General features: G+C 49.1%; 4 protein-coding genes across 7 annotated transcripts; 3 read left to right on the top strand and 1 right to left on the bottom strand.

The window, feature by feature from the left end:
• Positions 1-447: 447 nt before the first annotated feature.
• On the top strand, positions 448-1606 carry LOC101061873 (gap junction beta-4 protein-like). The gene is made up of 2 exons (XM_003969116.3): positions 448-1101; positions 1188-1606. The coding sequence occupies exons 1-2, from the start codon at positions 566-568 to the stop codon at positions 1486-1488; spliced, it is 837 nt and encodes a 278-aa protein (XP_003969165.2). The 5' UTR covers positions 448-565; the 3' UTR covers positions 1489-1606.
• Positions 1607-2660: 1054 nt separating this feature from the next.
• On the top strand, positions 2661-3401 carry LOC101062102 (gap junction beta-3 protein-like). Its single transcript, XM_003969117.3, has one exon. The coding sequence runs from the start codon at positions 2661-2663 to the stop codon at positions 3399-3401; it is 741 nt and encodes a 246-aa protein (XP_003969166.1).
• A 711-nt stretch (positions 3402-4112) lies between these two features.
• On the top strand, positions 4113-7771 carry LOC101062327 (keratinocyte-associated protein 3-like). Of its 3 annotated transcripts, none has more exons than XM_011609186.2 (6): positions 4113-4253; positions 4606-4802; positions 5030-5089; positions 5644-5835; positions 6463-6609; positions 6691-7771. In XM_011609186.2, exons 1-6 carry the CDS (start codon positions 4241-4243, stop codon positions 7048-7050), a joined length of 969 nt encoding a protein of 322 aa, XP_011607488.2. In that variant the 5' UTR covers positions 4113-4240; the 3' UTR covers positions 7051-7771. The 3 variants fall into 3 exon arrangements, with proteins under 3 accessions (XP_011607488.2, XP_011607487.2, XP_011607489.2); XM_011609185.2 differs by having other exon boundaries at positions 6463-6618; XM_011609187.2 differs by having other exon boundaries at positions 6463-6618; positions 6670-6743.
• Positions 7772-7899: 128 nt separating this feature from the next.
• LOC101072338 (hippocalcin-like protein 1) lies at positions 7900-25938 on the bottom strand. Of its 2 annotated transcripts, none has more exons than XM_003969079.3 (5): positions 25641-25938; positions 12606-12778; positions 11877-12158; positions 10461-10566; positions 7900-10379 (listed from the first exon to the last, which is right to left on the bottom strand). In XM_003969079.3, the coding sequence occupies exons 2-5, from the start codon at positions 12699-12701 to the stop codon at positions 10282-10284; spliced, it is 582 nt and encodes a 193-aa protein (XP_003969128.1). In that variant the 5' UTR covers positions 12702-12778; positions 25641-25938; the 3' UTR covers positions 7900-10281. The 2 variants fall into 2 exon arrangements, with proteins under 2 accessions (XP_003969128.1, XP_029701266.1); XM_029845406.1 differs by lacking the exon at positions 25641-25938 and adding an exon at positions 13802-13911.
• Between the last annotated feature and the right edge of the window lie 291 nt (positions 25939-26229).

The raw sequence follows: 26229 nt of genomic DNA, 5'->3' as shown, positions 1-26229 counted from the left end.
TAAATAACATTCATCTTAATGTCACTTTAATTTTTTATTTTTTTTGTACAATTCAGTTTCTTGAGCCAAGGTGCGTGGCTAAATAGTCAAACTTCAACTCACAGGGGTCGATTTCATTCGATACACATACTGGAAATTTGCAAAAAATAACGGGGATCAGTATTTTTTCGCACAATTGTACAGCGTAAGGATACTGTTTAATGCTATCCGGAGTACAATATACAGGTTGTTATGTTAAAGTGGCTCTTAAATCTCAGCAGGAAAGTGAGAAGTCATTATTTTCTAAAAGTGCAACCTGAGCTGCAGTGGGTTCATGAGTGAATCAGCATCTGGAATGTTCCTCACACGTTCCCTATCGCCCTCCTGCTTATTAATCAAAGTGTTTGATGGATTCCACAGAAGAAGAATGAGCGTTTGCTTCCGTCATTACTCTTCCCTCCCCTCCGACATGCAGCAACCAGTGATAAGTGCTTCACTTTGGGCTCAAACCACCTGCGCTCAGGCTCTCAGGGAGCAGAGGAGCCACCAGGTTTAGGGCGTCCAGGCTCTCATCCGAGGTGAGACTATGAACTGGGCCTTCCTCGAGGGCCTCCTCAGCGGGGTGAACAAGTACTCCACAGCGTTCGGCCGTATCTGGCTCGCCATCGTTTTCATCTTCAGGCTCCTGGTCTTCCTGGTGGCCTGTGAGAAGGTCTGGGGCGACGAGCAGAAGGGCTTTGACTGCAACACCCTGCAGCCCGGGTGTCACAACGTCTGTTACGACTACTACTTCCCCGTCTCTTACACCCGACTCTGGTCCCTGCAGCTGATCTTCGTCACCTGCCCGTCCCTTCTGGTCACGCTTCACGTGTCCTACAGGAAGGATCGTGAACGTAAACATCGGCTGAAGCACGGAGAAAACAGCCCCCCTCTGTATGACAACACAGGGAAGAAGCGAGGAGGTCTTTGGTGGACCTACTTCTTCAGCCTGCTGTTTAAGATAACGGTGGACGTGGTGTTTACTCTCCTGTTGTTCTACATCTACGAGGCCACCTTCTTCCCACCGCTGGTGAAATGCGAGGAAGACCCGTGTCCCAACGTGGTGGACTGCTACATTGCCAGGTGAGAGTATCTTCCTCCAGTCCTTCACTTCCAGAGGGCAAAATCCCGAATCAACCCAGATCGTCTCACTTGTTTCACTCCCTCAGGCCGACGGAGAAGAAAATATTCACCATCTTCATGGTGGTCACCAGCTTCGTGTGCATCTGCCTCACGGTTTGCGAGGTTTTCTACCTGTGCGGGAAGAGGATCTGGGAGTGCAGCAGGGGCGGGTGCCACCCTGACAGAGAGGACTCCTTCCTGGTGAGGGTTCCTCTGGACGCGAGGAACGCTGTGAACAAAGGCTCGGTGGCGGCTGAGGCTGCGGCGCTCGACAGAGACGGAGAAGCCTTCAGTCCCGCCCCAGCGTACGCCATCGCCGTCTCGTCAAGTCTGATGTGTGACGATTGAAGAAACTCTACGCTGCTGTTTGCTTTTCCTGTCTGATCACTTTGGCGGAGCTGAAAATGACACTTTTAAACATCTACGTGAACCAACGTCCAGACTGGAAACATCTGTGATATTCAAATATGGCAAAACCTCGTCGTCACCAGAGTCCAGAGCAGCACCTGAGTGCTCCGGTTCTGTGATTTTATTTCATGATCCAGGTGGCTGCAAGAACAAATGTTGTATTAATAATAAATGGATTAAATTAAGCTGATTGGTATCTAAATGTTGGCCTGAGTCATTCCTTTATTTTGGATCCACTAAACTCGGTCTTGGGACAGACGTCCATCTCAGGCCCGACTTTCTTTCTTGACATGAACTCTGGTCCTGCTCAAGGTTTCTTCCTGGTAACAGGAAGTTATTTCCTTGCCAGGCAGAGACAATCTTGCCTGCATCAGAGGCTACAACCCTCCCAGGATCGCTGGGTTCTTTCCACCGGGACACCTGTTGACGTTGGGATGATAAAAATGGCCGCTCCTACCCGTCAGGGCTGGTTGACGTGGTACATTCCTCCTGAAGGAAGGGTGTACGGCATTAATCAGAGCTGAGTGTGGCACAGGTGATTATCTGATACGGGCTCAGGTGTATTTCTGTGGTTCGAATGTTTCCAGAGTGCTTAAACAAACACACGGGAGGCGTCGGCCTTGCTTCACGGTGATTTATCAAAACGTACAAACAGCCGTATCTCCTTATTCTCATCACCTGGCGCCGATATCGACTCACCCCTGGGTCGACTACAAGTCCCCCTTTGTTTCCACCTTTAAAATCACTCTCTTCAGCAGTTTTTTCCTTCCTTTCTATCGGATCATTAATCACGACCGTGACTTTGTTTTTCTTCTGCTCCCCAGCCTCGCCGCTAAGGTGAAGGTTGCGATTCTGGTTGGATGCTGAAACTAACCCCGCCTCCAGCCCTCGTCCACGGGTCGACTGGCCGCCGGAGAGATGCGACGTTGACGTTGTCCTTTCTCTCTGCAGTCAGGACCCTTCTGACCATGGACTGAGGGAAGGTAAGAAGGCAGGAAGCCTCCACCTGAGGGGCTCTTGTGTTGCTCCACCTGTGACAGCTTTGTCCTGTTGGCTTCACTTTGCTCGGCTCTGAAACACAACTGTAGAAAAGAACCCCCCCCACAGAGCCAATGGATTGGAAGTTTCTTGAGGGTCTCCTCAGCGGAGTCAACAAGTATTCCACTGGCTTCGGACGCATTTGGCTGTCGGTGGTCTTCGTCTTCCGCGTGCTGGTCTTCGTCGTGGCTGCCGAGCGGGTCTGGAGCGACGACCAGGGACACTTTGAGTGCAACACCCGTCAGCCAGGCTGCACCAACATCTGCTATGACTACTTCTTCCCCATCTCCCACATTCGCCTGTGGGCGCTCCAGCTGATCTTCATCACCTGCCCCTCCTTCATGGTGGTGCTGCACGTGGCCTACAGGGAAGAACGGGAACGCAAGTACAAAGCCAAGCACGGCGAGGACGCCCGGCTGTACGACAACCCAGGCCAGAAGCACGGCGGTCTGTGGTGGACGTACTTGCTGAGCCTCTTCACCAAGACCACCTTCGAGATGCTGTTCCTCTACCTGCTCAACTACATCTACGACAGCTTCAAACTGCCCAGGAAAGTCCAGTGTGACGCGAGTCCCTGCCCCAACCTGGTGGACTGCTACATATCCCGGCCCACTGAGAAGACGGTTTTCACCTACTTCATGGTGGGTGCCTCGGTGCTGTGCGTGGTGCTCAACATCTGTGAGATCCTCTATCTGATTGCTGCTCGTGTGGTGAATCGGAAGTATCGGGGAAGCAACCGTGCGTCCTCTAGGAAGGTCCACGCGGCCGCCAGCGCGGGCTGCGATGGTTGCAAGTCCTCTCTTGTGCATGATTAGAGCTGCAGCAGCGCTGACGCTACTAAGAAGCCGCATCCTCCTTATTTTAGGACGTGTTTGCGTCAAAAGTGTTTTGCTGTCTTCGACCAGGTCTCAATAAAAATGATCATTTTTGTGTTATAAACAGCCATGAAATCAATAAAATAGTCATTTTTAGGAAAAAAACACTGATAAGTCAAATGTATGTTGTGACTATTAAAAACACGAAACCTCACCTGTGATCTTGACTCTTCTTCTCTGCCTTTAATTACGTCATTTACCCCCCAGGTGGCAGTTCAGGGATTATCCTTTTAAGGTGCTGCTCACTGAAGCCATATCTAACTACATAAACATCCATATCCCTAAAATAACAGCTTTGACACCAATTCAGGTGTTTTTTAATACCTGGAGAAACGAGGAAGGTCCGCGCGAGCGCACCTGTACCCGCCTCCAATCATTTTAAGCAAAAAGGTCGTGACGTCATAATTCTTTTCAGAATTAAGCGCCAAAATATCGTCCCAATATATGAAACCTGTTGCTCATTTAAACGGTAAAATAAAAGATTTACAGTCAAACAGTTTTTACAGTGAAACAACTTCCGTCCTTCCGTTTAACCTCCTCTGATTGGGCTTTTTTTTTTTAGCATTTATGAAAGAAAAGCTTTGAGAAAAGACTCTAAAAATGCGATCAAACACGCCTTTTCAACAAGGAACGCCTTTTATTCTGAAAGGGTGCAGAGAAACACACACCCAAACACACACCCAAACTCACACCTGAACACACACACGCACCACCTGACAGCAGTTTTGGGAGAAACGCTGATAAAGCCGTGATGTCAGACGCGAGGTGACCTGACAGAGATGGCGGAAACAGGTAGTCCGAACTTTTATTGTCTACATGTTGCACAGCCGCGGTTTTAGCTGCCAAAGTTACAGTTTCAGTCCGCAGCTGCTGGTTCGGGTGTGGTGGCGGCGGGTCCGAGCAGTGCGTCGCTTTAAATCGATTCAAATCATTTACACCCCCCGACAATCATGTTCAACCAATATAAATTAAAAAGCGTCCGTTGAATGCAGGAACATTTAAAAAACTATGAAGCTGGAAAATGGCCAACAGAAACAAACACACATGATCTTTGGATGTTGAGTCCTGTTCCTGCTCAATATAAAAATACACAGTTTACTGGTTATTATTAATAGGATCTTTGTCTGCTTGTCTCCTCCTTCAGGACTTTGCTGCGGCTCCCTGGAGGAACCAAAGACCCTGATGAAGATGGGCCTGAGCATGGTCCTGGTTGGTCACGTCAACTTCATGCTGGGAGCGCTGGTGCACGGCGTGGTGCTGAGACACATCAACCTCCACAAGCAGGCCCGGGCTATGGAGTACGCCGTCTCCAACGTGTTCGCCATCACCTCCGGCCTCGTGGTGAGCCCACAGACCACAACGGTTCGGGCGTTAAAGAGCGACGTTAAAGGGCCATTCCGTGGCTTTGTTTAGCCAGCACATTCTTGCCTTGACACATAGTTAGCACGCTCGCTGTCGCAGCGCTGATTTGGTGTTTGCACGCTCAGCCCCCCCCCCCTTGTTCTCGCTGTTTTAATGTTTTCAAATCTGAGGTGGCACCTCTGACGTCATGTGTCTCGTCTCTGCAGGGGGTCGTGGTCGGCATCCTGGCCATCATCTTGTCGAAGAACAAGAGGAGCAGATGCCTGGTTGGTATCACTCGCGCCGTGTTTCCTGTAAACTGTCGTTAGAGTCTCATCACAGATCCTTCTCGCCGCTTCTGTCAGTGCCTTTTGTTCCCGCCGCTACATGGCTTTGATTCTCTTTGATGTTTTTCTAAAGCCCCCCCCCCCCCCCCCCCCCCGACTTTAACGTCACCTTTGACCAGGCTGACAGCTTTACTCCACTGGTTGCCTGCTGCCTCAGGTGTCGGCTGCACGGCAGAAGCAGTTTGGTCTGTTTGTTCAGTCACCTGGGGTTGAGCAGCGTCAGTAAGTCCAGGTAAACCTGCCGCGGGACGCCACTCCCGTCTCGTTTGTTGGAGCGAGCGAGCGACCGAGGAGGCTCTGGCCTACCGCATGAGTAACCTCTGCACGCCGTTTCTGTCACGTGGCCACACCTTTCAGAAAACTACAGCCCACAAATGAAACTCGCAATCTTGGACTTTTTTTTAGTAGCATTAGCTGATATCGTTAGCTGATATCATTACGACTTTGAGTCCAACAACACAGACTTCATCGGATTCACCCCCTTCCTTTCACAGACGTGGTCGCTGTTCGCCGTCGGCCTGGCTGCCGCTCTCATGGGTGCTGCCTCGGCCGTCGGACTCACCGTATCTGTCATCAGAGCCATCATCCACGGTGGGCGGAGCCTCCTGACTCACTGCCGCTTCCCGGACGCGATTGGGTACTCCAGCATCACCAACGAGTGCCCCTTTGACCCCACACGCATTTACGTGAGTACACAAGCCGCCACAAGAAGGTGCGGCGGCGTCCTTTTGTCACACGGCGCGGGTGGTGGCAGAAATGCTGGCCCGACCTTCATCTTTACCTTCCTCCCAGACCTCACGTGGAATCAGTTAGACAATGTTGTTTACGAGGAAAAGCCACCTCCTTGGTGAGCCTGGTCATGCTAATGTTGGAATAGCAACAGATAAAGTATGTTTTTGACTTATTGTTCTTTGTAACCAAAAATAGCCTCTATGCTAATGCGACAGGTTAGCCTGAGCGTGCCTTCGGGTGTCCAAAGACTGACTCGCATCTTCTAAACGCTGGTTTGGTTCAATTCATGGCCAAAGTGAATCATTTTCCTTTGGGTTTGTATTGAGTTCCTTTGCTGAAGGACAAAACTGCTGTTGGCTCATAATTGCCTATTAACCAGGGACTTCAACATGGCCGCCGGCGGGTGCGCTACATCATTTTTACGTGGTGTGGACATCTGGTGCATTTAATATAAGTAGCCTAGAGGCAAAGGGTTGGTTGTATAACCATCACTTGTCCAGTAAGGTGTTGGTAAACTGGCCACATAATTATCCCCCCCCGGACTCTCATGCGTGCTGCTAACTGCCCCTCCTCTTCCCCAGAGTACCACTCTGATCCTGTGGGTGCCTCTGATTGTGACCTGCATCATTCAGCTGGTGTTTTCGGCCCGGTGTTCCGCGGTGTGCGCTACGTTCTTGGGTCTGCCCTGCTGCCCTAACAGGAAGAGGGGCAAACACTACGACACCGCGGTCAGAACCGTAAGCCTTTCATGCAGATTTTGTGCAAAGTGGTGTTTAATGTTAATGTAGGTGAACTTGTTGTTTGTGTAGATCAGCGTGGTGAGGCCCGTTAAGGACGCCGCTCCCTCTCACTCTTCCGCGCCTCCGAGACGCATCACCGAACCGCCCAGTCGCTCCACCCAACCTCCAAAAGTCATTAGCAAGCCTCTAAACCGCTACGCCGAAGCTCCGAGGCGGTACTCTGAGCCTCCACGGTCGAAGCGACCACCTCCCCCTCCGACTCGATATCCTCTGTCCGTGCATCAGAGCCTTCCTCCCGCGGAGAGGAGGCCTCTTCGCCCCGCGCATGCAGAGGGGCAGCAACCGAGGGCCAGCCGCCAGCAGAGGGTCCCAGAGCAACACCACCTACTGGGGAGAGGGACACTGGAAAGGTCGAGCTTCTGGATTTAGCTAAATCTGGGTTGTCTGAACTTTGACCGAGGCGTGAGCTAAACTGTTAGCTGTGGAGTGTCCCGTCTGTCAGGATAAATGGACGAGCTGAATTCCTTCATCCCTGCTGTCACTCGGATGAGCTCAGTATCTGTCTAAATGTATGTCTTCATTTTGGGAAACAAGCTTTTCTTACCGAAGGTTTATTTTTGAGCTTTAGTTGTTACGTCCAGCAACCACTTGGCTTTCTAATCAATGTTTTGCAATGTTGACTGAAAAACGCATTAGTTCTGGATGACTTAATATCCAATAGTTTGCTACTCTAATCCTTTTGTATTAACCTACTCGCCCTGCTGAAACCTGCTCATTGAATCCCTAATTGTTGCTAATTTGGGAACAACAGGCAGATAAACCAGCAACGGTGCTGTGATGGATTCCAGCCTTTACGCTAGGCTATGCTAAGCTAACCATGTCGTGTTTACAGTCGTGCTCAGACACGAGAGCAATTTCCACCCTCTCGTCTTGCGCTCTGCCAGGATCTAAAAAGTATTTCCTCAACTGTCAGATGGTACGAATGTGTATGGAAGGAGCGATACAAAAATCCCAATTTTTAAGACAAGTAATGCCTTTTGGGTGCGGCTTTACTGAGGATTGGCCTTCGCTGCTGCTTATTTTAAAATGAAGTATGTTTTTTTAAATAATATTTATTGCTTAGGTAAATAAAGTTTTATTCAGCCATGAAGCCATTCATGCATTTTTCTTGCCAGCTACTCGCCCGACAGGTACGACTAGTTTCAGACAAACACGCTGAAAAGCGTGCATGCGCAGAGTGGTGCGTCGCTCGCTGGAAATAAGAGGTCGGACACGGTGCAGTTTGAAACACAGAAGTATATTTTTGCTTTCATGTCCAATAGAACAAACGTGACGTCCTCACGGGAGGTTTTCATGCAACAGAAAAATGGGGGGAGGAAAGAAAGGAGGTGTGTTTATCCACCACAGGGTACCAGTTCAGAGGCAGTGAGAAGAGAAGGTGGGATTCGATCAGAGGGAAGCAGCTGTAGTGACGCCATCCTACCAGCAGGGGGCACTTCTAGATCCCTGCCGCTAACTGAAGCTAAACATTCAGTTGGGAATAAGGGTTAATGGGCTCGGCAAAGACTTTTTAGGACTAAATTCTGAACATAGACCTCCTGCTGTTTCAGATCCAGGACAGAAGGTGGCATTAGTGAGCTGACAGTGAGGGGCGGCTCCGGCACAGCTTCCTCATCAGGGGCCTTGTTTCCATATGCAGACTGGAATTCATTCTGAACCAGCTGAAAACCAGCAGTCTAAGCGGAACACGCCTTCAGCAGTAGCTCAGAGTTACACACACTTGGGTGTTTCCACTTTTGCTGCCCTTATAAATGGAACCATGATCGAGATAACTACTTTAGTTTTGACACAAATATACCTTCCCATTTTTAATGAGGTGAACACATGCCTCCAGAACTTTGGGGACTGAATCTGCATGGGAAAGTCTCAGTCGGGCTTCTACTTCACTCTTTTCTTCTTTGCAAAGTTACTCCATCTCAGTTTGCCCTCTAAGTGTCACTGTTGTGATCTAACGCTCTACAAGGCTTCCAGGACCTGCTGCAGAGAACACAAGTAATGGCAGGTGGTGGGAAGAGCTTCATTCTGGCCTCATTAGTCCAACTTCCAGCTGATCTCAGGTTTTATAAAGTCAGTTGTCTGCAGAGTTGCTTCCATCTCAGACTCCTGAACTCCCTCAGAATAGTCTTGGTGGCCTCCCTAATGAGTCCTTCACTCAGGTTCTGTAAAGGACCACTTTCACTTGTGAATCTCCTTTCTAAATGATGAATGTTACTGAACTCGAGGTGATCCTCAGTGTTTGACAGGTTTTTTCTGGTGAGCAACTGTGGCAGGAGGGCTGAAAACCTGAAGCGGATCCTCCAGATCCTCACGTGTCTCTGCTGCTGCCACTGGACATCTATTCTGGACAAACTTTTGATTTGAATTGGCATTAATGTGAATTATAGAGAATGATCCAATTATGTTGAGCGTGTTTCCATTTATGAAGGCGACAAAACCAAAAGTATCTTGGAACCTGTGCTACGAACACCAACGTTGGAGGAGGAATCCACAACTGCTGCAACCACAGCCGCCGATTCCAGATTATGAAACCCGGACGAGCCTAATCTGCAACATTAATCCAGAGGTTATAAAAGCATTCTTGATGAACGAGCCCTTTGTGAAAGGCAGGGGCGGGGGCGGAGGCAGGGGCAGGGGCGGGGGCAGGGGCAGGGGCGGGGGCCTCCCCAAAACAAGACAAGTGTTTAATAATTCCGGGTGCAGAGCTAACGAGGCCGCCGAGCGACAGAGCCTGTTCGGTGCAGTTTAGGATCATGCAGTTTCGTGACAGGTTACGACCATCAAGTTTACCGCTCGTTGTTTAAGAACTTTTAAATACAAACAAATAATAATAAAAAACAAACAACACAACGTAATACTGTAAAAGTAACCCCGAGAATACAGTGCATATTCACGTGCACACACCCAAAACTCGCACACACACACACACACACACACACACACACACACACATTCACACCAAACTGTGCAGACACACTTTATAAACACATGGTGGCTCAAATGATATGTGCTACTGGTGCATCATGGGATCAGAAATCCAGTCAGTCACAATCTTAACTCGTGTTTTCTCTCTCTCTCCATCGCTGTAAACTGGGCCGCCGTCATCTTTGATACACAAACGATTAAAAGAATAAATAAACCTAGGAAAACAACTGAAAAACAAACCCTAAAAATCAACAAAACAGCCACTAGAGGGCAGTATACGCCTAATGGGAGGCCTCAGTAATCTCAATCAGACCCCGCCCACTTCCACACCAGGAAGCCCAGCTACCTAACACTGCCAGGAATACGTACGTCTGACAGCTACACAGACGTACAGTATATACATGATATACACAAGGAGGGAAAACTCAACCCAAATAAATCCATTTTCAACCATCTTCGTCCAGAGAGAGAGAGACACTCGAGAACATTATAGCAGACCGATCATTAGAAGGGTCCTCGCGTTCCCCGAATATATAAAAACAGTGAAACTCCTCCATCCTCGAACACAACAATCAAAAGAACGAGATGAGAACCATCATGCATTGATTTGTTGAGTGACTGTTTCCATAGCAAGAGAGGGTGAAGAGGAAGAGGAGAGAAGAAAGAAACCAGAGAGCTTCAGAACTGGGAGGCTGAGCTGGGGTCGCACTGGAGTAGCCGCACGATGGACGGGTCGCTTTTGGCACCTTTGATGAACTCCTCCAGCGACAACTTGCCTAAACGGAGACAGGAGACGGTGAGTCGCATGCGGCCGTCAGTCCAAACCTGTTCTCCGTGCTCATCCCTCCCTCGCTCACCGTCGTTATTGAGGTCCATTTGTCTGAAGATCTTATCCGTCCTCTTCTCTGGCGTGGATTCGTCCTCTGGCATCTTCATCACGGACGACACCATCTTGTAGATGGCCTGACAGATGAAGCGAGAGGCGGAGGGAGAGGAAGAGGAAGGAGAGAAACGTGAGTAAGTGCTGGAAAATGAATTCCAGGAAAGGAATGAGAGACGCAGCAGGAGAAAACTGAAACGTGGAATGTAGAGTCGAGTCTTTGGAGCGGCGCCTGGTCCGGTTTCCTGGAGCCTTGCTGACGTTCGTCGCCCTTAAATTAACCTCGCCAGCACATTTTGTTTTTTTGTAAAAAATGCACCGCGAGCGCTTTTTTCTTGTGTAGCGATGTCACGTGACGCCCCCAGAAAACGTCACATGACATTGGAGAGATGGCCAGCAGAGCCATTACTGAGACAAAAATAGTCATAATCGATCCCAAGCAACCGCGCAACGCCAGCATTTCTGGAGGCCTCGACGCAGCGTGGAGGAGATGAACAGGGAGAAATCTTTATTAGGTCACTTTCAGAAACAGGAACGAGACCACGAGCTCTCTCAGGCCGTTGCTACGGGCTACAAGATCCTTTCCCCCCATGATTCTGTGGATCAGTTCTGATGTAATTTATCTGATATAATTTACTGACCCCCCCCCTTAGCTGGACCCCCTCCCCCCAAGTCAATAGTGTGTAACCACAACGACAATGACGATAATCCCACTATTCTGCACACTCAGGGATAAACCCTGGTTAAATTTAACTTGCTAATCCACGAGAACACAGTGATAGCACGCACATACACACACACACACACACACACACACACACGGAGCCCAGCACAGCAAAATAATAATAAAAACAAGGCAGGGAGAAACCCAAACATACGGTGAGTGCTAACTGCCAACTGCTAACTGCCCACAGGTGAGTCTGATGAATTGCACAAGTTAACAAAATAGGAGAAGAAATTGCAAAGGCTGTTTTTGTAGTTTTCCTCCCGTCTTCTTTCAGGGCAACCTGAAAATGTGGACTTAAATGGTGCTTTTCTGTTATGTCATCAGTTTGTCTCTGCAGGAAAATTTCGATTTGGCAAATCTGAGCACAACTGATCTGAAAAAGACAAACTCAACCAAAAGAATAAACCGTCTTATGGGCCCCTGAAGCTACATCCACAATGTTGCCGAGCAACGCAGCATCAGCTCCGTGGTTTTTATCTGGTAAATGGGGGTTACAGATAGACTCTATGGCTAATTTTCTACTGTTTTTACCACATGTGTGAAATTTCATGGGTCCACCGTGGTGAGACCGGTTCAGGGATTCAAACCAAAGACCTCCTGGCTCTTTGCTGGAGTGAGCACGAACCCGCGGGCACGTTTCCCCCCACAGATGTGAAATGCTTCTACCTGCACGATCTCCAGCATCTCCTCCCGGCTGATGTACCCGTTCCCGTCCAGGTCGTACATGCTGAAGGCCCATTTCAGCTTCTGCTCCAGCTTCCCTCGTGATGTCACGCTCAGGGCGATGATGAACTCCCGGAAGTCTATCGTGCCGTCGCCGTTGGTGTCAAACGTTCGGAAGACGTGCTCGGCGAACTTGGACGCGTCGCCGTAGGGGAAGAAATTGGCGTAGATCTTTTTGAACTCCTCCACATTCAGGGTTCCACTCGGGCAGTCCTTCAAGAACCCCTGAGGAGTTGACAGAGAGGGGAACATTTAGAACTTTTAGGAGGGTCCAAAACTTCACCAGACCCAAATAAAAACCTTTCTAATCGCAGATGTGAGACGGACTGAAGCGGTTCTGTAGTTATATAAAAAGTTATAAAGAGTTTCTGATGCTAAAAATGGCTGCAACTTTGTTCACAACGCCACATTTGCTAAAGCGGCGCTGGGTCCCACGAGGAAGTGGAGGTAAAGGTCACGTCATCTCTGCTTTTGTTCAGTACACATGTTCTTTAAAGACCTTTAAGACACGTGGCAGATCCTCGCCATCACGTGGGCGCCATCAGGGCCAACGCCAGTGTGAGGGGGTCACGGCTGACTGAAGGCTGCCCACGATGACACGTCTGTGCGCGTCTCGTGCCAGAGGTCGTGATTCTTCAACCGTTCTCAAAACAAACCCTCCTGTCTTTGTACCTTGTACCACTCCTGCAGCTCGTGGTCGGAAAACTCGGTGTTTTCCCGCAGGTCCTGCAGCATCTCAGGCCGCAGCTTGCTGTTCTGTTTCCCCATGTCAGCAGGACCGGACTCCTTGATTTCCTCCGCGACAGCAGTGACGCTCGCCCGATGGCCAGGCCCACCTTTCACACCTGCCATGCGGGGGAAAGAAAACGGAAGGAAGTCAGCAACCACAAAAGTCACATGACCTCCTGCGACAGACGAGAAGAGAAACGCAGCGGGACACCAGTCGTCCCCGGCAACACGAGGTTCTGGTTCAATGATACAGATGTCAGGCGCAGGTTAAACTGTTGAATTTTTGACTATCTACTCGAAAAGCAACGGACTGAAAATGACATCAAAGCGGCAAAAACCAGGACATCAAAGCCGGTGTCACATCCGAATTCTCTGGGCACGGACTGTTGCGCAACATCACAGGTGTTTACAGCTGCCCAATCGGACAAAATATAAATTAATCCCCTAAATCGTGAGGTCAGGAGCCGACTCAATACAGTTGTGGGGGGGTTTGGCCAGCTGTGTGTGTGCGTGTGTGTGAGTGCTCATAATCTTCATCTCAGAGCTCAACCTGCATTACATGATTGCAGTTGATGTTTCACTGTCATCAAAAGGTTTTAGTGGGACTATCGATCAATTTAAGGTTAATTACATGAAATAAAAGGCAGGAATGTTTGTTAAATGTCTGATATAAATGATCTAAATTTAAAAAACAGCTGCTGCTTTAATACAGACCAGAAAGTGCCTTTAACTAGGAAAGTGAGGACATTCTGAGGAGGCGAGTTACAGTTGTGATGGTATAAAAACACAAGTGTGTGTGTGTGTGTGTGTGTGTGAGAGAGAGAGAGGACCGAGAGGGTGAGCACAGGTCTGCTCGCTCCTATAGATGAAGTGTTTTATGTGCAGGAGTTGATGGAGTTGCAGCTCTTGTTGCTGCCTGTTGCGGCTTCACTCTTCGTCTCCTCGCTTGGCTGATGGAATTAATCTCATTAAGTGCTTCCCCCTGAAGAGTGGACGCTTCTACACGCTGCCAGTTCTCCCGCTAATGGGATGAGACGTCACGCAATCAATTATGACTTTAAGAAACGCTCATATCAGGGACCCGCCGTCAGAAGTCTTGATTGCCGACGTGGTTTTAATGAGTAAAAACTCCGTGAAACCTGTTTTACAGTCGCAGCGCAGCTTTGGTTTCGTCGATCCGTTGATTCCTCTGCCGCGTTGCCACGCGGAAACGGCCACGTGTCTCATTAGTTCTGCACACACGGGTCAATTAATTACTCCTGGAGACGGTTCTGCCGACGAAGAGCGAGTTTTAGCCCAGGAAAGCGGCTCGTCACGGCAAAAACAGGGAGCAGAAGAGGAGAATAAAACGTGGAGAGAGACGTTCGCTGATGCCTCCCAGGAAGGAGACGGGCGCTCTTAGCCGTCATTTTAATTGGCCCCTCTAATAAACAGAGCCGCGTTTCCGCCGCTCTCCAACTAAAGACTAACAGCTCCCTTTGTTATTCATCTTCCACCAGGGACCTGGAGCTGAGGCTGAAAGCTCTCACGCCAGGTTTGAAATATGCATCTGCTAGTACGGCGCCCCGATGTAATAAAGTTAATGGTAATAACGTGCGCTTTATTTTCCGAGCAGTGTTCGAGGCCACACCTAATGAAAAACACAGGAGGAAATTAGCCTCTTTTATTTGGACCCCGTGATGCAAATTAGTGCTCTGTGAAAGAAACCGGCTGTCATCTTGAGTTATTAGCTTCCACTGAGCTAATTCCGCTACATGCGGAAGAATTTCCGCATCATTACATCATGTTCTACGGATGAAGCACCAGACCGGCCGTACCGGCAACACAAGCTTGGCCGGAACACCAAACTGTCAACGTTAACTGTAGAAATTGCTGTGTTTAACCCGGAATGACATCCTTTTATCATCCTTGTCACCACTATAGCAATCAAAGCATCAAAACTCACCAACAGTGCCAGTAAAACACGTCCTCCCCCAATAATTAGACCATTGTCCTGTTCTCTAATCCCTGTTTATCTGCCTGTCTCCACTAACACCCTTTTGACCCCGGTGAGACGTATCGGCTGGTTGTAATCCAGCGATTACGCATTGTCTGTAAAGGAGACGACCATCAGCGCTAACAACATAGGCGGGAGGGAAACGCCTAGCGTGGATCAATCCCTGCCGGGAAGTCTCCACAGGTTTGGGAAACCAAAGCAAGATGGCGGCCACATGAATGACACCGTTAGCAAAATGCTACTGTCCTGCTGCAGGGGTTAGTTAATCCCTCCTTGGCCACCCAAACTCAAAACCTCCTTCCAATCCCTTGGTGCTGTCCCTCCTTCATTCATCCCTCCATCACTGACCCCGAGTCTCTAATCCATCTCTCCGCTCTGCATAGTCAATGCTAGTTGCTGTCTACACACACACACACACACACACACACACACACACACACACACACACACACAGACTCGCCTCTTGAACATCTGTCCCAGCAGCTAAGCGGGTCGTCGACCTCTGAGCTGCTGATCCTTGGTGCAGCAGAAAACGGGGCGAGGACAAAGACACGCAGGGGCCTTTATGTAAGGCTAGGACAAGTATCGGCTAAAGTTCGGCAGCGGAGGCGAGAACCTCAGATCGGATGAGGCGTTTTCTTGGAGAAGCCTGAACTGAGGCTCCAGAGCCAGTTGTGTAAAGTCGTTTCTGTAAGAACTTGAAGGTTTGTCTTCAAGGAAACAAACACGCCGGTTTGAGGTTTCACGCTCATGCGGCAGAAACTGTCCGAAGTTGTCCAAAGTTAAATCCCGTGAGGATTTTCCATGTCGTCTGCCTGTGAATGACCCGGTGTCAGCGCTGAAAATTGATTTATTTCATGTTCTGTGTCCAAAACGTTATCAAAGTAACTCCTTCTTCCTCCTACGTGTTGATAAAATCCTCCGTCTGAGCTGGACTTATTTCCCTCGGCAGTGGAAATATTAAAAACACACAGTGGTCAAGGACGCCTTGCTGCCACCACCGGCCTTCCAGTACCAGCGTTTTAATAACACTGGGACAAATTGGGACAGTGGGCGAAAAGGGGAATGGAGAGAAAAACAAGTCAGGGTGAGTTAAAAAGACAGAAAGTCTGGGTTTACAGGTACAACGGTGTGAGGAGAAAGTGTGGGAGGGAGGAAGGAAAACTAGAGGGATGAAGAGGAGGATGGGAAAAGACACTGAAAACTGTGGAAGAATTAAAAAAAATATGTTGCTCCTGCGTGTTTTGGTTTATCAGCACTGTGCGATCCCCCGACTGACCACCAGGTGGCCTTTTATCGAAAAGAACAATAACATTTTCTCCATCACTATAGTTATTAGGTTATAATGAGACGTGCTAGCGGTAAAGGAAGTTTAAATTAAGCAGGAAATAATCTAATTTCCTAATTACCGACTGACATGTCTCCTGCTTTACAGAATCAGGAACGTTCCCGTAGTTGCCGCAGAATTGAATCCACTGTCGCTGCGTCGCACACAAATGAAATAACAAAATCAGGCTAACAGACAGGAGCTTTATTTGTGCACTGGCATTTAGCTATGGAAGCAACACAGACTGCCATCCCATAATCTGATGTACACTCTCCTACATGTGCTGCTGCTCCTTCTAAGCTGTTGCAGTAAGCGTCTACCCCACGTTAAAAGGCTCCACTTGTAAGTTGCAGCTTCTCTTCCTCGTCCCTTTTAGTCCACCCTGCCCGTCCTCCAGAAGGGCAAATTAGCTCCGGGGCTCAAACGCAGCGGCCGCAACAGCGCCAATGAGGAAAAAGGATCCGGCGCGTGCTGAAAGTTGCCGTCAGCAGTGAAATCAGTGTGTGGCGGTCAAACTCGAAGTTTTTGGCTTTGGTGGAAGTTAAAAACGGACTTCCTGTTGTTAGCAACTGTCGATACGAGCATTTAAGCTCTGCAGCCCTGCTCCTGATATATGCTCACTACAGAACAACCGTTACTGCCCCCTTAGGTGAGATTTAATATGTACATCATGAATTACACAACGATCCCCGAGTGTTGGACTTACTCCTCAACTCTGTCAATATGCTTTTATAATAAGCGTGCAAACGAGTCCCTCGTGGTTGAATGCAGCTGCCTTCCTGGATGCTGATTGCTTCTCTCACCGGGGCGCGATAGCAGTTAGCAAAGAACATTAAAATTGTAATAAAATACAAACTTAAACAACTCTGCCTCGCTGGTCTGCAATTGTTTAGGTCTAAAAATGACAATTTTTGCTAGCGCGGCAACTTAAGCTGTAGGTTCTTTGTAGCATTAGCATGGGCCAATAGTTGGCAAACAGATGCTACATTATTCAACATCATCCATTGCTTCCAGAAACAAAAATTAATTATTCACATTGTTTCTACAATGATCCAATTATCAAATTCCATCTAATTACAACTACCAAATAAACCCCTGCTGAAAAATGCAAATGGGGAAGAACTTTATCTGGCTAACGACCGCGCGATACTGCGATACTAATATAAATGGGCTCTTTAAATGCTTCTGAGCGAGGAGGATGGAAGCAGATGGATCAGTGAAGGAGAGGACATTAGAGGACAATTTAAAATCAGAACCAGGTCTGGTCCTCGGTGTGGCGTTCCCTCACGCTGAGTTTTCAGAGCGTGACCGCGTCCCAATAACGGAGCGGCGGCTGCACGTGGGTTCACACGTGCACGCAGGTGTGGAGCACATCGGGCTAAAAAAGTGTAGATGGAGCAGTGAAGTAACATTGAAGGTCACGTAAGAGGCTTTAAAGGCTTACGGGACATTCATTCAGAGAGGATGAGTGAAAAGAGTGACAGAAATGGAGGGATGAAGGCCGGCGTGACGTAACTGCACCTCGTTTAACGCGTCCAGGAGCTTCTGACCAATCAGGGTCAGAGGAACCTTAAAGAACCCCCACCCCGCTGACGCCAGACGCGCTCCGCCTGCTGGCTGTAGCCGGTACCGCGGCTGTGAAATGGCGCTCTGGTGCCATTTTAAACACGCTTCGGAAGCAGCAGACCTCTCCTGGAGAACATTCCCTCGCCCGTCTGGCGGGAGGAGGAGCTCATTGGGACGGCATCAGCCCAGGATATTGGTACGCTGCTCTTGGTCAGAGCAGAAACAACACCCTCCGGTCGGAGGCAGCAATCATCCTGGTCCGGGTGAAAATGATCATGTCGCCACTTCACGGCCAGCACATAGAGATCAATTTTGTGCGGTGACACGCAGGATGATTAAGGTGACCTTATGCGGATGTTTTCACCCGGATGACGTTTTAATAACATCTTTCAGGCGCTACTAGCTTGTAGCGCCTTTCCTTTCTAGTCACACCTGAGCTCTAATGGTGTCACCCACATCAAAATCCTCTCTGGTTGATCATTTTTAATCACTGGGGGATAAAAAAGTATCAATCGGGCAGCAACAACAACATGTCAGCGTGTACACAAACAGACTTTGACTGCAGGGTGGAGACAAAAACCCGACGCTAACAAAAAAACGCACGCTGACGTGATATTTACATGAAAATTTCAGCGCGAGGGGTTGCGGAAAACCTCTTTGCAGCAATTCCTTATGAAATATTTACAGCGCGAAGCTCATCTTCACAGTGGGAACGCGCTCACTGCAGCGTTCTGGCTGCAGCAGCGTTCCATCTGCAGGCGGAACCCAGCGGATCCAAACGCACAGAACCGTGAGATCGATACATCCTGTGAGAATTTCAGCGCAATTAGCCTGCAGGTGGTAGTATTAGTCACAAACGGAGCGTTAAAATAGGTGAAATTTCAAGGCAGGCATAATTAGTGCCAGAAGCACTAATTATTCATAATTGACAGTTAAAGTTTGCAGAGCATGTAATTTTGTTACAGTAAACTATGACTGACAAACTCAGACTTCCTGTTTCCTGTTACTAACGCCACAAAAATGGCACCATGGGAGCAAAGCGTCAATTGCAAAAGCTAACCTGCATTTAGCATTTAGCAGAGCGTGAACTGTACGTTGGGCTACTAATCAAAATAGCCCATTAGCTTTTGTACAACATTTAATAAGTAGGCCTTTAAACCTGTTGGGTTTGACTTATAAAGTTACCAAATTGCGAATGATTGAAACCTTCTTGGCGTCTTCTTCACAGATTTTTCCCAACACGTGTTGGGAGCTGAAAGTCTTGTCCTCGCCAGCATACGACTCGGGTCGGCGCTGAATCTGCGCTGGACTTGTTGGCACCATGTGTTCGTGTGGGAAGGGCCGCGCTCGCGGGGACGGCGAGCCGAGCGGCGGCACAGTTGGTGCGTTCAGGGGAGCCGAGCGGCGACATTTGTTGATTACACAAGCGCGAGCTGTTATTAGAACAGGCTGCCCTCGGGTCCGGGACGCCGAGATGGAGCCCAACAGAAACGTGGAGGGAAAAATCAACTTTTCCCTTCCTCTGGCTCCCCGTCGGTGACCTTGCGTGTAATTCGAGCCCGTCCTGGTAAAATATGAAAATCCACAGCGGCCTCTGCAGTGACGACAGCAGGCTCAGCTCCCATGTGGGGGAGGTCACCAGTGGGTGGGGGCGGGTCACCAGTTAGCGCTTCTTCCTGGACGAGACAGTTCAGGGGCCACGGTTCTGCTCCTCAAGAGCAGGCAGATATTTTTATACCATCTGACCCGTCTGGGTTGCGAACACGACCCGTTGTCGCTAATAGCAGCAGCGAATCCACAGGAGTAAACTGTGGATGGTTGACAGATTATTAGCTACAGGTGGAACAGGGGCTGTTGCCGGGGGTGTAGCTACCCCCTGGGGTGAGCCCTGTTGTCTGGCGGATGACAGTTGCCCTTTTCAAAGCAGTTCCTCTTCCAGCAGCATGAGGCTGTTGCCTCGTATTAACCGCACAGATTACCTATATTTTCCTTATTTGGGGTAGATTTGCGGATGCACGGAAAACATTTGGTCATCGCTGGGGTGTCGCGTCAAACGCCGCAGCCGTCGTGTCAGAGTGGGCGGACCGGAACAGCTGGAACCTAGCATTAAGCTGTTAGCCTCGGTCTGCTGAGGGGTGCCGACGGACACCATGCCGCAGAAATGGAACTCTTTTATCAGTTTAGCTTTTAATGATGGCGGACGGGTTTTCTTTCATCATGAGATCTGGATGATGGACGAGATCCAGGACTTCGTCGTGCGAAGCCATGAAGTCGTGACCCGATACCGCTCTGCCCATAGAGGCAATTGATCTTCGGACAAACCATCCCGCCTTCCTCCCTGTAATTAGTCTTAACTTTAGGTCTTTGATGTCACTTTGTGGTTCTCTAACATTCTTTGATCTTTAATAAACGCCTTTGGGCCGAGCTCCCCTGGTAACGCTGCTCTAGTTCTTTCTGTCCTGCTCCTGCCAAAAGCAAACAGAACCCGGCCTTCTGGTGCCTTTTCTCCGCCACTAAACTGACCAGAAATCAGTCATCTCAGATCAGGCCGGGATTGGCCAGCGCCACGGCGGCGTCCGGGTTCGCTGGAGTCCAGGCCCAATAATTCGCTCGCTTCCGTTAGCAGTCAGACTGTCTGAAAAACGGCTGCGGCGTAAATGACACCACAAGGACACCGTAAATGGGACACGGAATCAAACGTCTCGCCTTTCACCGCTGACAGTATCGCGTTCCCGGGGAGGTAACATGTCCCGCAGGGTTAGCGTGCCGTTTCGTCCAGGTTGGCGGAGCGTTGAAGGACAAATGTGGGTTTTAGCTCACGTTCTGGGGAAGAACGCATCCCGGAATTCCACACCCGTCTGCTAGCATTACCGTTAGCGCCTTTTCAGCTCTAAGATCTTTGTCGTGAGGTCGGCCAGGAACACTTTTTAATTATTATAATCAGCTACGTGGAGCCTAATCCAACACCTTTAAAAAAGGTGACATAGGGAGGATAAAATCCCCGAAACAGTGAGAAAAACAAGCGTGAAAGCCGTGAGAGTGCAGCGCGCGGGGGGGGGGGGTTGGAGTCGGTGCGCGTAACGGCAGGGAGCACCAGTCTTTTGCAGCTGCTCGCTGTTGACAAGGTTACGTCCCACGTGGCCGCCACCTTTTGTCTCCACCTTGACGCCTCGTTTTCAGGCTTCCTGGATTTCCCTCCATCTTTCACAGATGAAATGTGAAAAACCAACGGTTGAATACTCTACTGGAGCCTGCATTTCACTGGTTTCACTGGTTCCCACAACAACAACAACAACAAACTGCCTGAAAACATCAAAGCAACGCAAAGCTGAAAAGAACTTGGCCGCTTTGGCTGAAACAACAGTCCGGGAGTGGGAGCTGCTCTGCAGACGTCCATGAAATCGCCATGTTGTATCATCTGGAGGCAGCAGAGGACTCTTCAATAACAATATTAACGCTTCGCATCTCGTCCCGACTCTTCGCTTTACATAACAAACTCGGAGATCTGCAAATCACCACATTCGTGGTTCCACAGACTGAGCCTCAGTTCCTGAATCCATCACAGGCCTGGCGCTGGCCGGGGGGGGAAGGGCCGCCGGCCTAAAATTCATCACATTAATATAAGGCAAAGGACATTGCTCTCTAATATACTTACGTAAAGAGGATTTAGTCCCCACTTCTCACAGCTGTAATCTAACGCTGGCTTGGCCTTGCTGGTGCCGTGTAACTTCTCCCTCTCCATCGGTATCTGAAGTGGAAACATCTCAGCCACGCGTTGCTGCTTTGATTCAGTTCAAAGGAATCCTTAGATGCTAACAAATGCGGGGGATCTTTTGTTCCCAACTATACTTTCTGTATATTTCACAGCGAGATGCCGTAGTGCTCCTGCAGGGAACGCAGAGGCTCCGGCTGTAGCTAAGGTTTGATGTGGGAAAAAGATGAAGGGATGATGAGAGAAGAGGCGAAGTGTCTAAAAATAAAAGCACACTTCGGAGAGACTCGGGGCCCAATTTCCACTGAAAGTGTCTGCGGCACGCCGTCGCTCGCTCTACATTCACGGGTGTTAGACGTATCAGACTGGAGGAGACTCATGATGGGGGAGTACGCCATGCTAAAGCTAACCCTCTCCACATATTGTCTCCACATTACACTACTCGCCTACTCATACACAAAGCATATGTTGGTTCGTGTGACGTTTGAGGGAACCGTAAACATGCTAACATGCTCATTTCTGACTGTTTCTGTCTGCTTCGGCACTGTCAGCTAATCAATACTGTCGATGTAAATATACATTCACTGATTTGTCCAAATGAAAAGGGAACATGTGGGAAAAAATTAAGATGAATAAAAGAGCTAAAATTGGAATGTTAGCTCCTTACCTTCTTCAACAAGAAGCTGCTAATGTGGCGCTAGTGGACACGACCTGAGAGCCCCCTGGTATGATACCCATTAATCCTCACAAGCATGCTTCACATAAAGCAGACGGTTTAGCTTGTTGTGGCCAGATAAGGCGATGATGGTTAAATGAAGGATAACATCGGCGTTGCACTGTAAAATCGCAGGATTATGCTAACCTGCCCGGTGCACGACGCCTCTCTGGTTTTCATTCACATCCAACAGCAGGAAAAAGTAGTTCAGACGCTGCAGAATCACACGCGCTCAGTTGGGTTTCTGCTCACCTCGACCCTTCATTACCGAGGCTCCTCACTCCTGGTGCCCCCCTTAGTGACCACAACAAGAACAGTAACGTAAAGGAAGGGCCCAGAGCGCCGTGGCCGCTAACATCATCGGGACATCGCGCCGCACCCCAGGAGGCAGACGGCACCTCTAATTGAGACGGTTTGACAGAACAAGGCTGGTCTACACACACACACACACACACGCACACGCACACACACTGTGATCGCACTGGCAGCTGAGGAAGCGAGTCTGCAGACATTAAGGCCGCTTGTAAATGCAGCCCAGCCAGCCGGCGCCATATTGATTTTTCTATTTCTGATTGGCTGTCCATTACTGCCCGAGAGCCATGCGAGCAGCCGGTTCCGAGGGGGGATGCTGAGCTTAAATGAGTCCGTCACGCCATTGAACAGGCTGTAATTTTTCACCTGGAACGGCCATATTTTTGTAGCCATGTTCGGATCGGAAATGCTGCAGGGTTGATGTTCGCGTCACACTGGACTTTTACCTGAACGCAACCCAGAACCTGACTGAAAGAAGCTACCATCATGTAGCCACTGGCTCAAAGAACCATAAAAAAATGAAAACACCTTAAAACTACACATTTAACGCTAACGTCAGCATCTGCTACCAGCCGAGCGATTCCCTTCAGTCCGGATCTACATTCTCTGGGGACCGAGACGTCAGAAAGTTTTCTAAAATATGGACGACTGAGCAAAAATTAATCGGGCGGGAGAGAAATAATGATGCCGGGAAGAAGAACGTGGAGGGAGACGCATTTCCTGCGGTGACAGAAATGGAGAGGGAGGAGGCAACGGTGGTGATGATGCTGCCAGATATCATCGTAACGGATGCATCAGCTGATTGTGCGGTGAGGGCGCGTTCCCACCGAGCATTAGCGTTTGGGTAACACTTCCCAACCTATTAGCTAACCCACGCTCAGAACTCTAGAAGCTTCCGACGTTTCAGTGCGTATCATTAAAGACTTTTGCGGCCGAGCCGAATTCCGTGTTTTGTGACTGACAACTTCCGCCTGTCAACTGCAACCGCCTCCGACAAACAAACCAACTAGCGTCATTAATGGGCAGATCCAGCAGACGACGGCAATTTCCCCCTGAGCCGTCTATTTCATGTGTGTGTGGGTTTGGCAAGCGCAGCCACTGACAGACACAACATTTGATCTTCTTACGCAATAGCGTGGCTAGCATTAGCCCATCTGGGCTAAATACGCCACATCAGCATAATTTCGGCACGAACCTTTCAAGCCCAGTTATTATAAAAACACTTCTCTTGCACATTTTCACTGAGGTCTGGAAAAATGTCAACATAAACCTTGTCGACAAGGCTGACAGCACTGTAAAAACTGACATTTAGCGGTAGCTCCGCTTCCTCAGAAAAGTCGCATGAAATTTGGATGACATTCTCACAAATTTATTTTAACTGATGTGCAATAAACATGTTATAAAATTGATGTGCAATAGATTTTTAAAAAAATAAATAGAAATCGACTCCCACAGTTTACTGCCTGTACTGATTTACTCAGCTAGCTTAATTAGCCAAGAACACAGCTAGTTTATTTTCATGCTACCTTTGGGACTAAATGCTTCAATTCAAATAAAACAAACGGAATCTGGATTCTTTCCTTTTTAGGCTTGATGCTACGTTTTGCTAGCATGTTGGTGATTCGATTTTTGACTAAAAGCTAATGGATAAAGCGCTGATCATCCATCTGTGGCTTTAGCTGAGGTGCCAAGAACACCGCTACAGGTGAAATTAATGACACCGCGTGATGATGTCACTAAAAGCTGGAACCGGGCTTTGATTGATTGGCCTGGATGCAATCCTGAAACTCGCCTGGGCCGTTTCACCACCGCGCTCCCCCATCTCGTTAACTGAGGAGGTCAGATCCAATGACGGTCACATTAATGTACCCTTCAACATTCTTTTCACTATTAACCAATCAAAATGTCTGGCCGTGGCGGCGTTTGACACTATAATTGCTCCTCATATTCAGGAGTGGACGACGGGGGATTTTATACGCAGCATTTAAGGCCACGTCCGCTCTGATGGAGCCGGGTAAATGTGAAGGGCTGCGTGGAAGGTGTCCGACAGGAGTGAGAACATAAACAAGCATTTAGGTGTTTCACAACAGGAGCTCCAGGAAAAGGAAAGAACCTGAACGCCTCACGTCACAGACATTAATAAAGCTGGCGTGTGGGACACCACCGGGAGCCACCGGGTCCCAGCCTCGTCTTTTATTTATCTGCCCCACAAAACGGGGCGAGACTTGAGCCAAACTGCTTTAGATGCGGATAAAACGCTCAGTTTTAAATGATACATGATCTGCGGCTACAGCAGTGCGTCAGCTAACGGAGACCACAGGTTGTTTTAACCAGGCCGGCAGGTTAATGAGACCGTTTAGAACTCAGCCTTTACAAACGGCAACTCTCATAACGTTCATAATGACCATGCATCAAGGCGTCTTTTATGCCAATTTGGGTTTTACAAACTGTAACACACAGAATTTCCTGTCGAAGCTGTGGAAAAAACATCCTGAAAACATGACCTGACCTGCTGTAAGCTACTGTTAACACGTATTACAAAATAAGTCACGTTGGCAAAATACAGTGCACAGGAAATGGTACAGGAAATGGTAAAAAATTAGCCTAAAAGTTAGAGTTTGCTAATATTGAAATCAATCCAGTAAATTTCAGCTACCTCGAAGAGTTTAGTATTTTAAATGGATTTTTTATGTCACCTGTTTTGGAACCATTAGCGTCTGATATAGTGCACATATTACAGTTCCAACTAAAACAAAAAGTAAGACAAGTGGTGCTGAGGAGAATCGACATTGTCAGCATCCATCCTAAAAAAAAATACGCTATTTGTGACGTCACATGAGGCCAAGGGCGCTAACAGGAAGTGGAGTTCCCGCCCATGCGAGGTCCGCTGTCAATCATCATATTTTACATCATTTTATGTCATTCAATAAACAACCAGTACAATCAAGAGGGATGAAAATTACTTATAAAATGATCAAATCCGTTCTAAACGAAATGTTTAACCTTGTCGCGGCGTTGACACACGTGCAGCAGCGTGTCAGCGACTGTCAGCAATCTGCTCAGGTGTTATTTCATCCTTCACTTCCTGTCTACCTGCTCCAGGGCTGTGAACGCACCACATGGCCCCGGAGCGTCTCATTCATAAAAAATGGCCCCCGCAGCAGCCCGACGGGAGGGAACGAGTTCATCAGGGTTGCGTGAGTGGACCAGAAAAACACGACGCGGTGACAGAAGCCGCGGCGGCTGTGCGGGAATGTTCTCCCCGCGCGCCGCTCGCTGCGCTTCGCTTCCCGCGCACTGACACGCACCTCGAGAGGCCGGAGAGGGACAATGTCGACCCCCGTTCTTACCCGACACAGACGCTGGAGCGGAAGCCCAGGATACCCCCGCTGCTGGACAGCCGGGTAGAGAGGCAGGGATGCTCGGCTCCTTCCTCCGGGTCTCCCGGTGGTTCTGGTCTCCTTTGACTCACGGCTTCTGAACACGCATCCACGCACGGACCGAGCTGCCCTTGGCTACAGCTGCCGAGCCCCGCAAAGCATGTTACCGTGCACGCAGCAGTGCTGATGCTGCTGGAGGAGGAGGCGGGATTACAGGGCGGGAGGACGGCGAGTGTGAGCGGCCAGCGCCGACGCTCTGGATTTAAACGGGGGGATGGTTGCGTCGGGATTACGTGGTGGGGGTTTAATTAGATAGCGCGGCGCCTATTGGAACCCAGGTTGCGCACAACCCTCCACCCCCTCCATCCCTCCTCCATCCCTCCCTCTGTAAATAAGAGCCAGTCCGTGTGTTTTATTTTACTGCGCCACAGTTTTGCTCTCCTTGATCTTTGGGGACAGAAATGTCGAGTTCACGTCTCAGTTCAACAGAGAAAACGCGTCCGAATTTATAGAATCACAATAATCCTTTGATCTCTCTGCATGTGCATCAGCTAAGAGT

The sequence above is a fragment of the Takifugu rubripes genome, chromosome 12 (assembly GCF_901000725.2).
Source record: "Takifugu rubripes chromosome 12, fTakRub1.2, whole genome shotgun sequence".
In the NCBI taxonomy this organism is placed as follows: Eukaryota; Metazoa; Chordata; class Actinopteri; order Tetraodontiformes; family Tetraodontidae; genus Takifugu; species Takifugu rubripes.
The sequence above is the reverse complement of the archived record's forward strand: the minus strand, read 5'-3'. Positions and strand labels throughout refer to the sequence as shown.

Bases quoted from the DNA above. Each gene is read 5' to 3' on its own strand.
- LOC101061873 (XM_003969116.3), top strand. From the start codon at position 566: ATGAACTGGGCCTTCCTCGAGGGCCTCCTCAGCGGGGTGAACAAGTAC. The intron at 1,102-1,187 runs GTGAGAGTATCT...TCACTCCCTCAG, and splicing joins GTGGACTGCTACATTGCCAG to GCCGACGGAGAAGAAAATAT.
- LOC101062102 (XM_003969117.3), top strand. From the start codon at position 2,661: ATGGATTGGAAGTTTCTTGAGGGTCTCCTCAGCGGAGTCAACAAGTAT.
- LOC101062327 (XM_011609185.2), top strand. The intron at 5,836-6,462 runs GTGAGTACACAA...CCTCTTCCCCAG, and splicing joins TTGACCCCACACGCATTTAC to AGTACCACTCTGATCCTGTG. The intron at 6,619-6,690 runs GTAAGCCTTTCA...TTGTTTGTGTAG, and splicing joins ACGACACCGCGGTCAGAACC to ATCAGCGTGGTGAGGCCCGT.
- LOC101072338 (XM_029845406.1), bottom strand. From the start codon at position 13,889: ATGAGACACGTGGCCGTTTCCGCGTGGCAACGCGGCAGAGGAATCAAC. The intron at 12,779-13,801 runs GTTTCACGGAGT...CCCGCATGGCAG, and splicing joins GCGCTGCGACTGTAAAACAG to GTGTGAAAGGTGGGCCTGGC. The intron at 12,159-12,605 runs GTACAAAGACAG...TCAACTCCTCAG, and splicing joins AGCTGCAGGAGTGGTACAAG to GGGTTCTTGAAGGACTGCCC.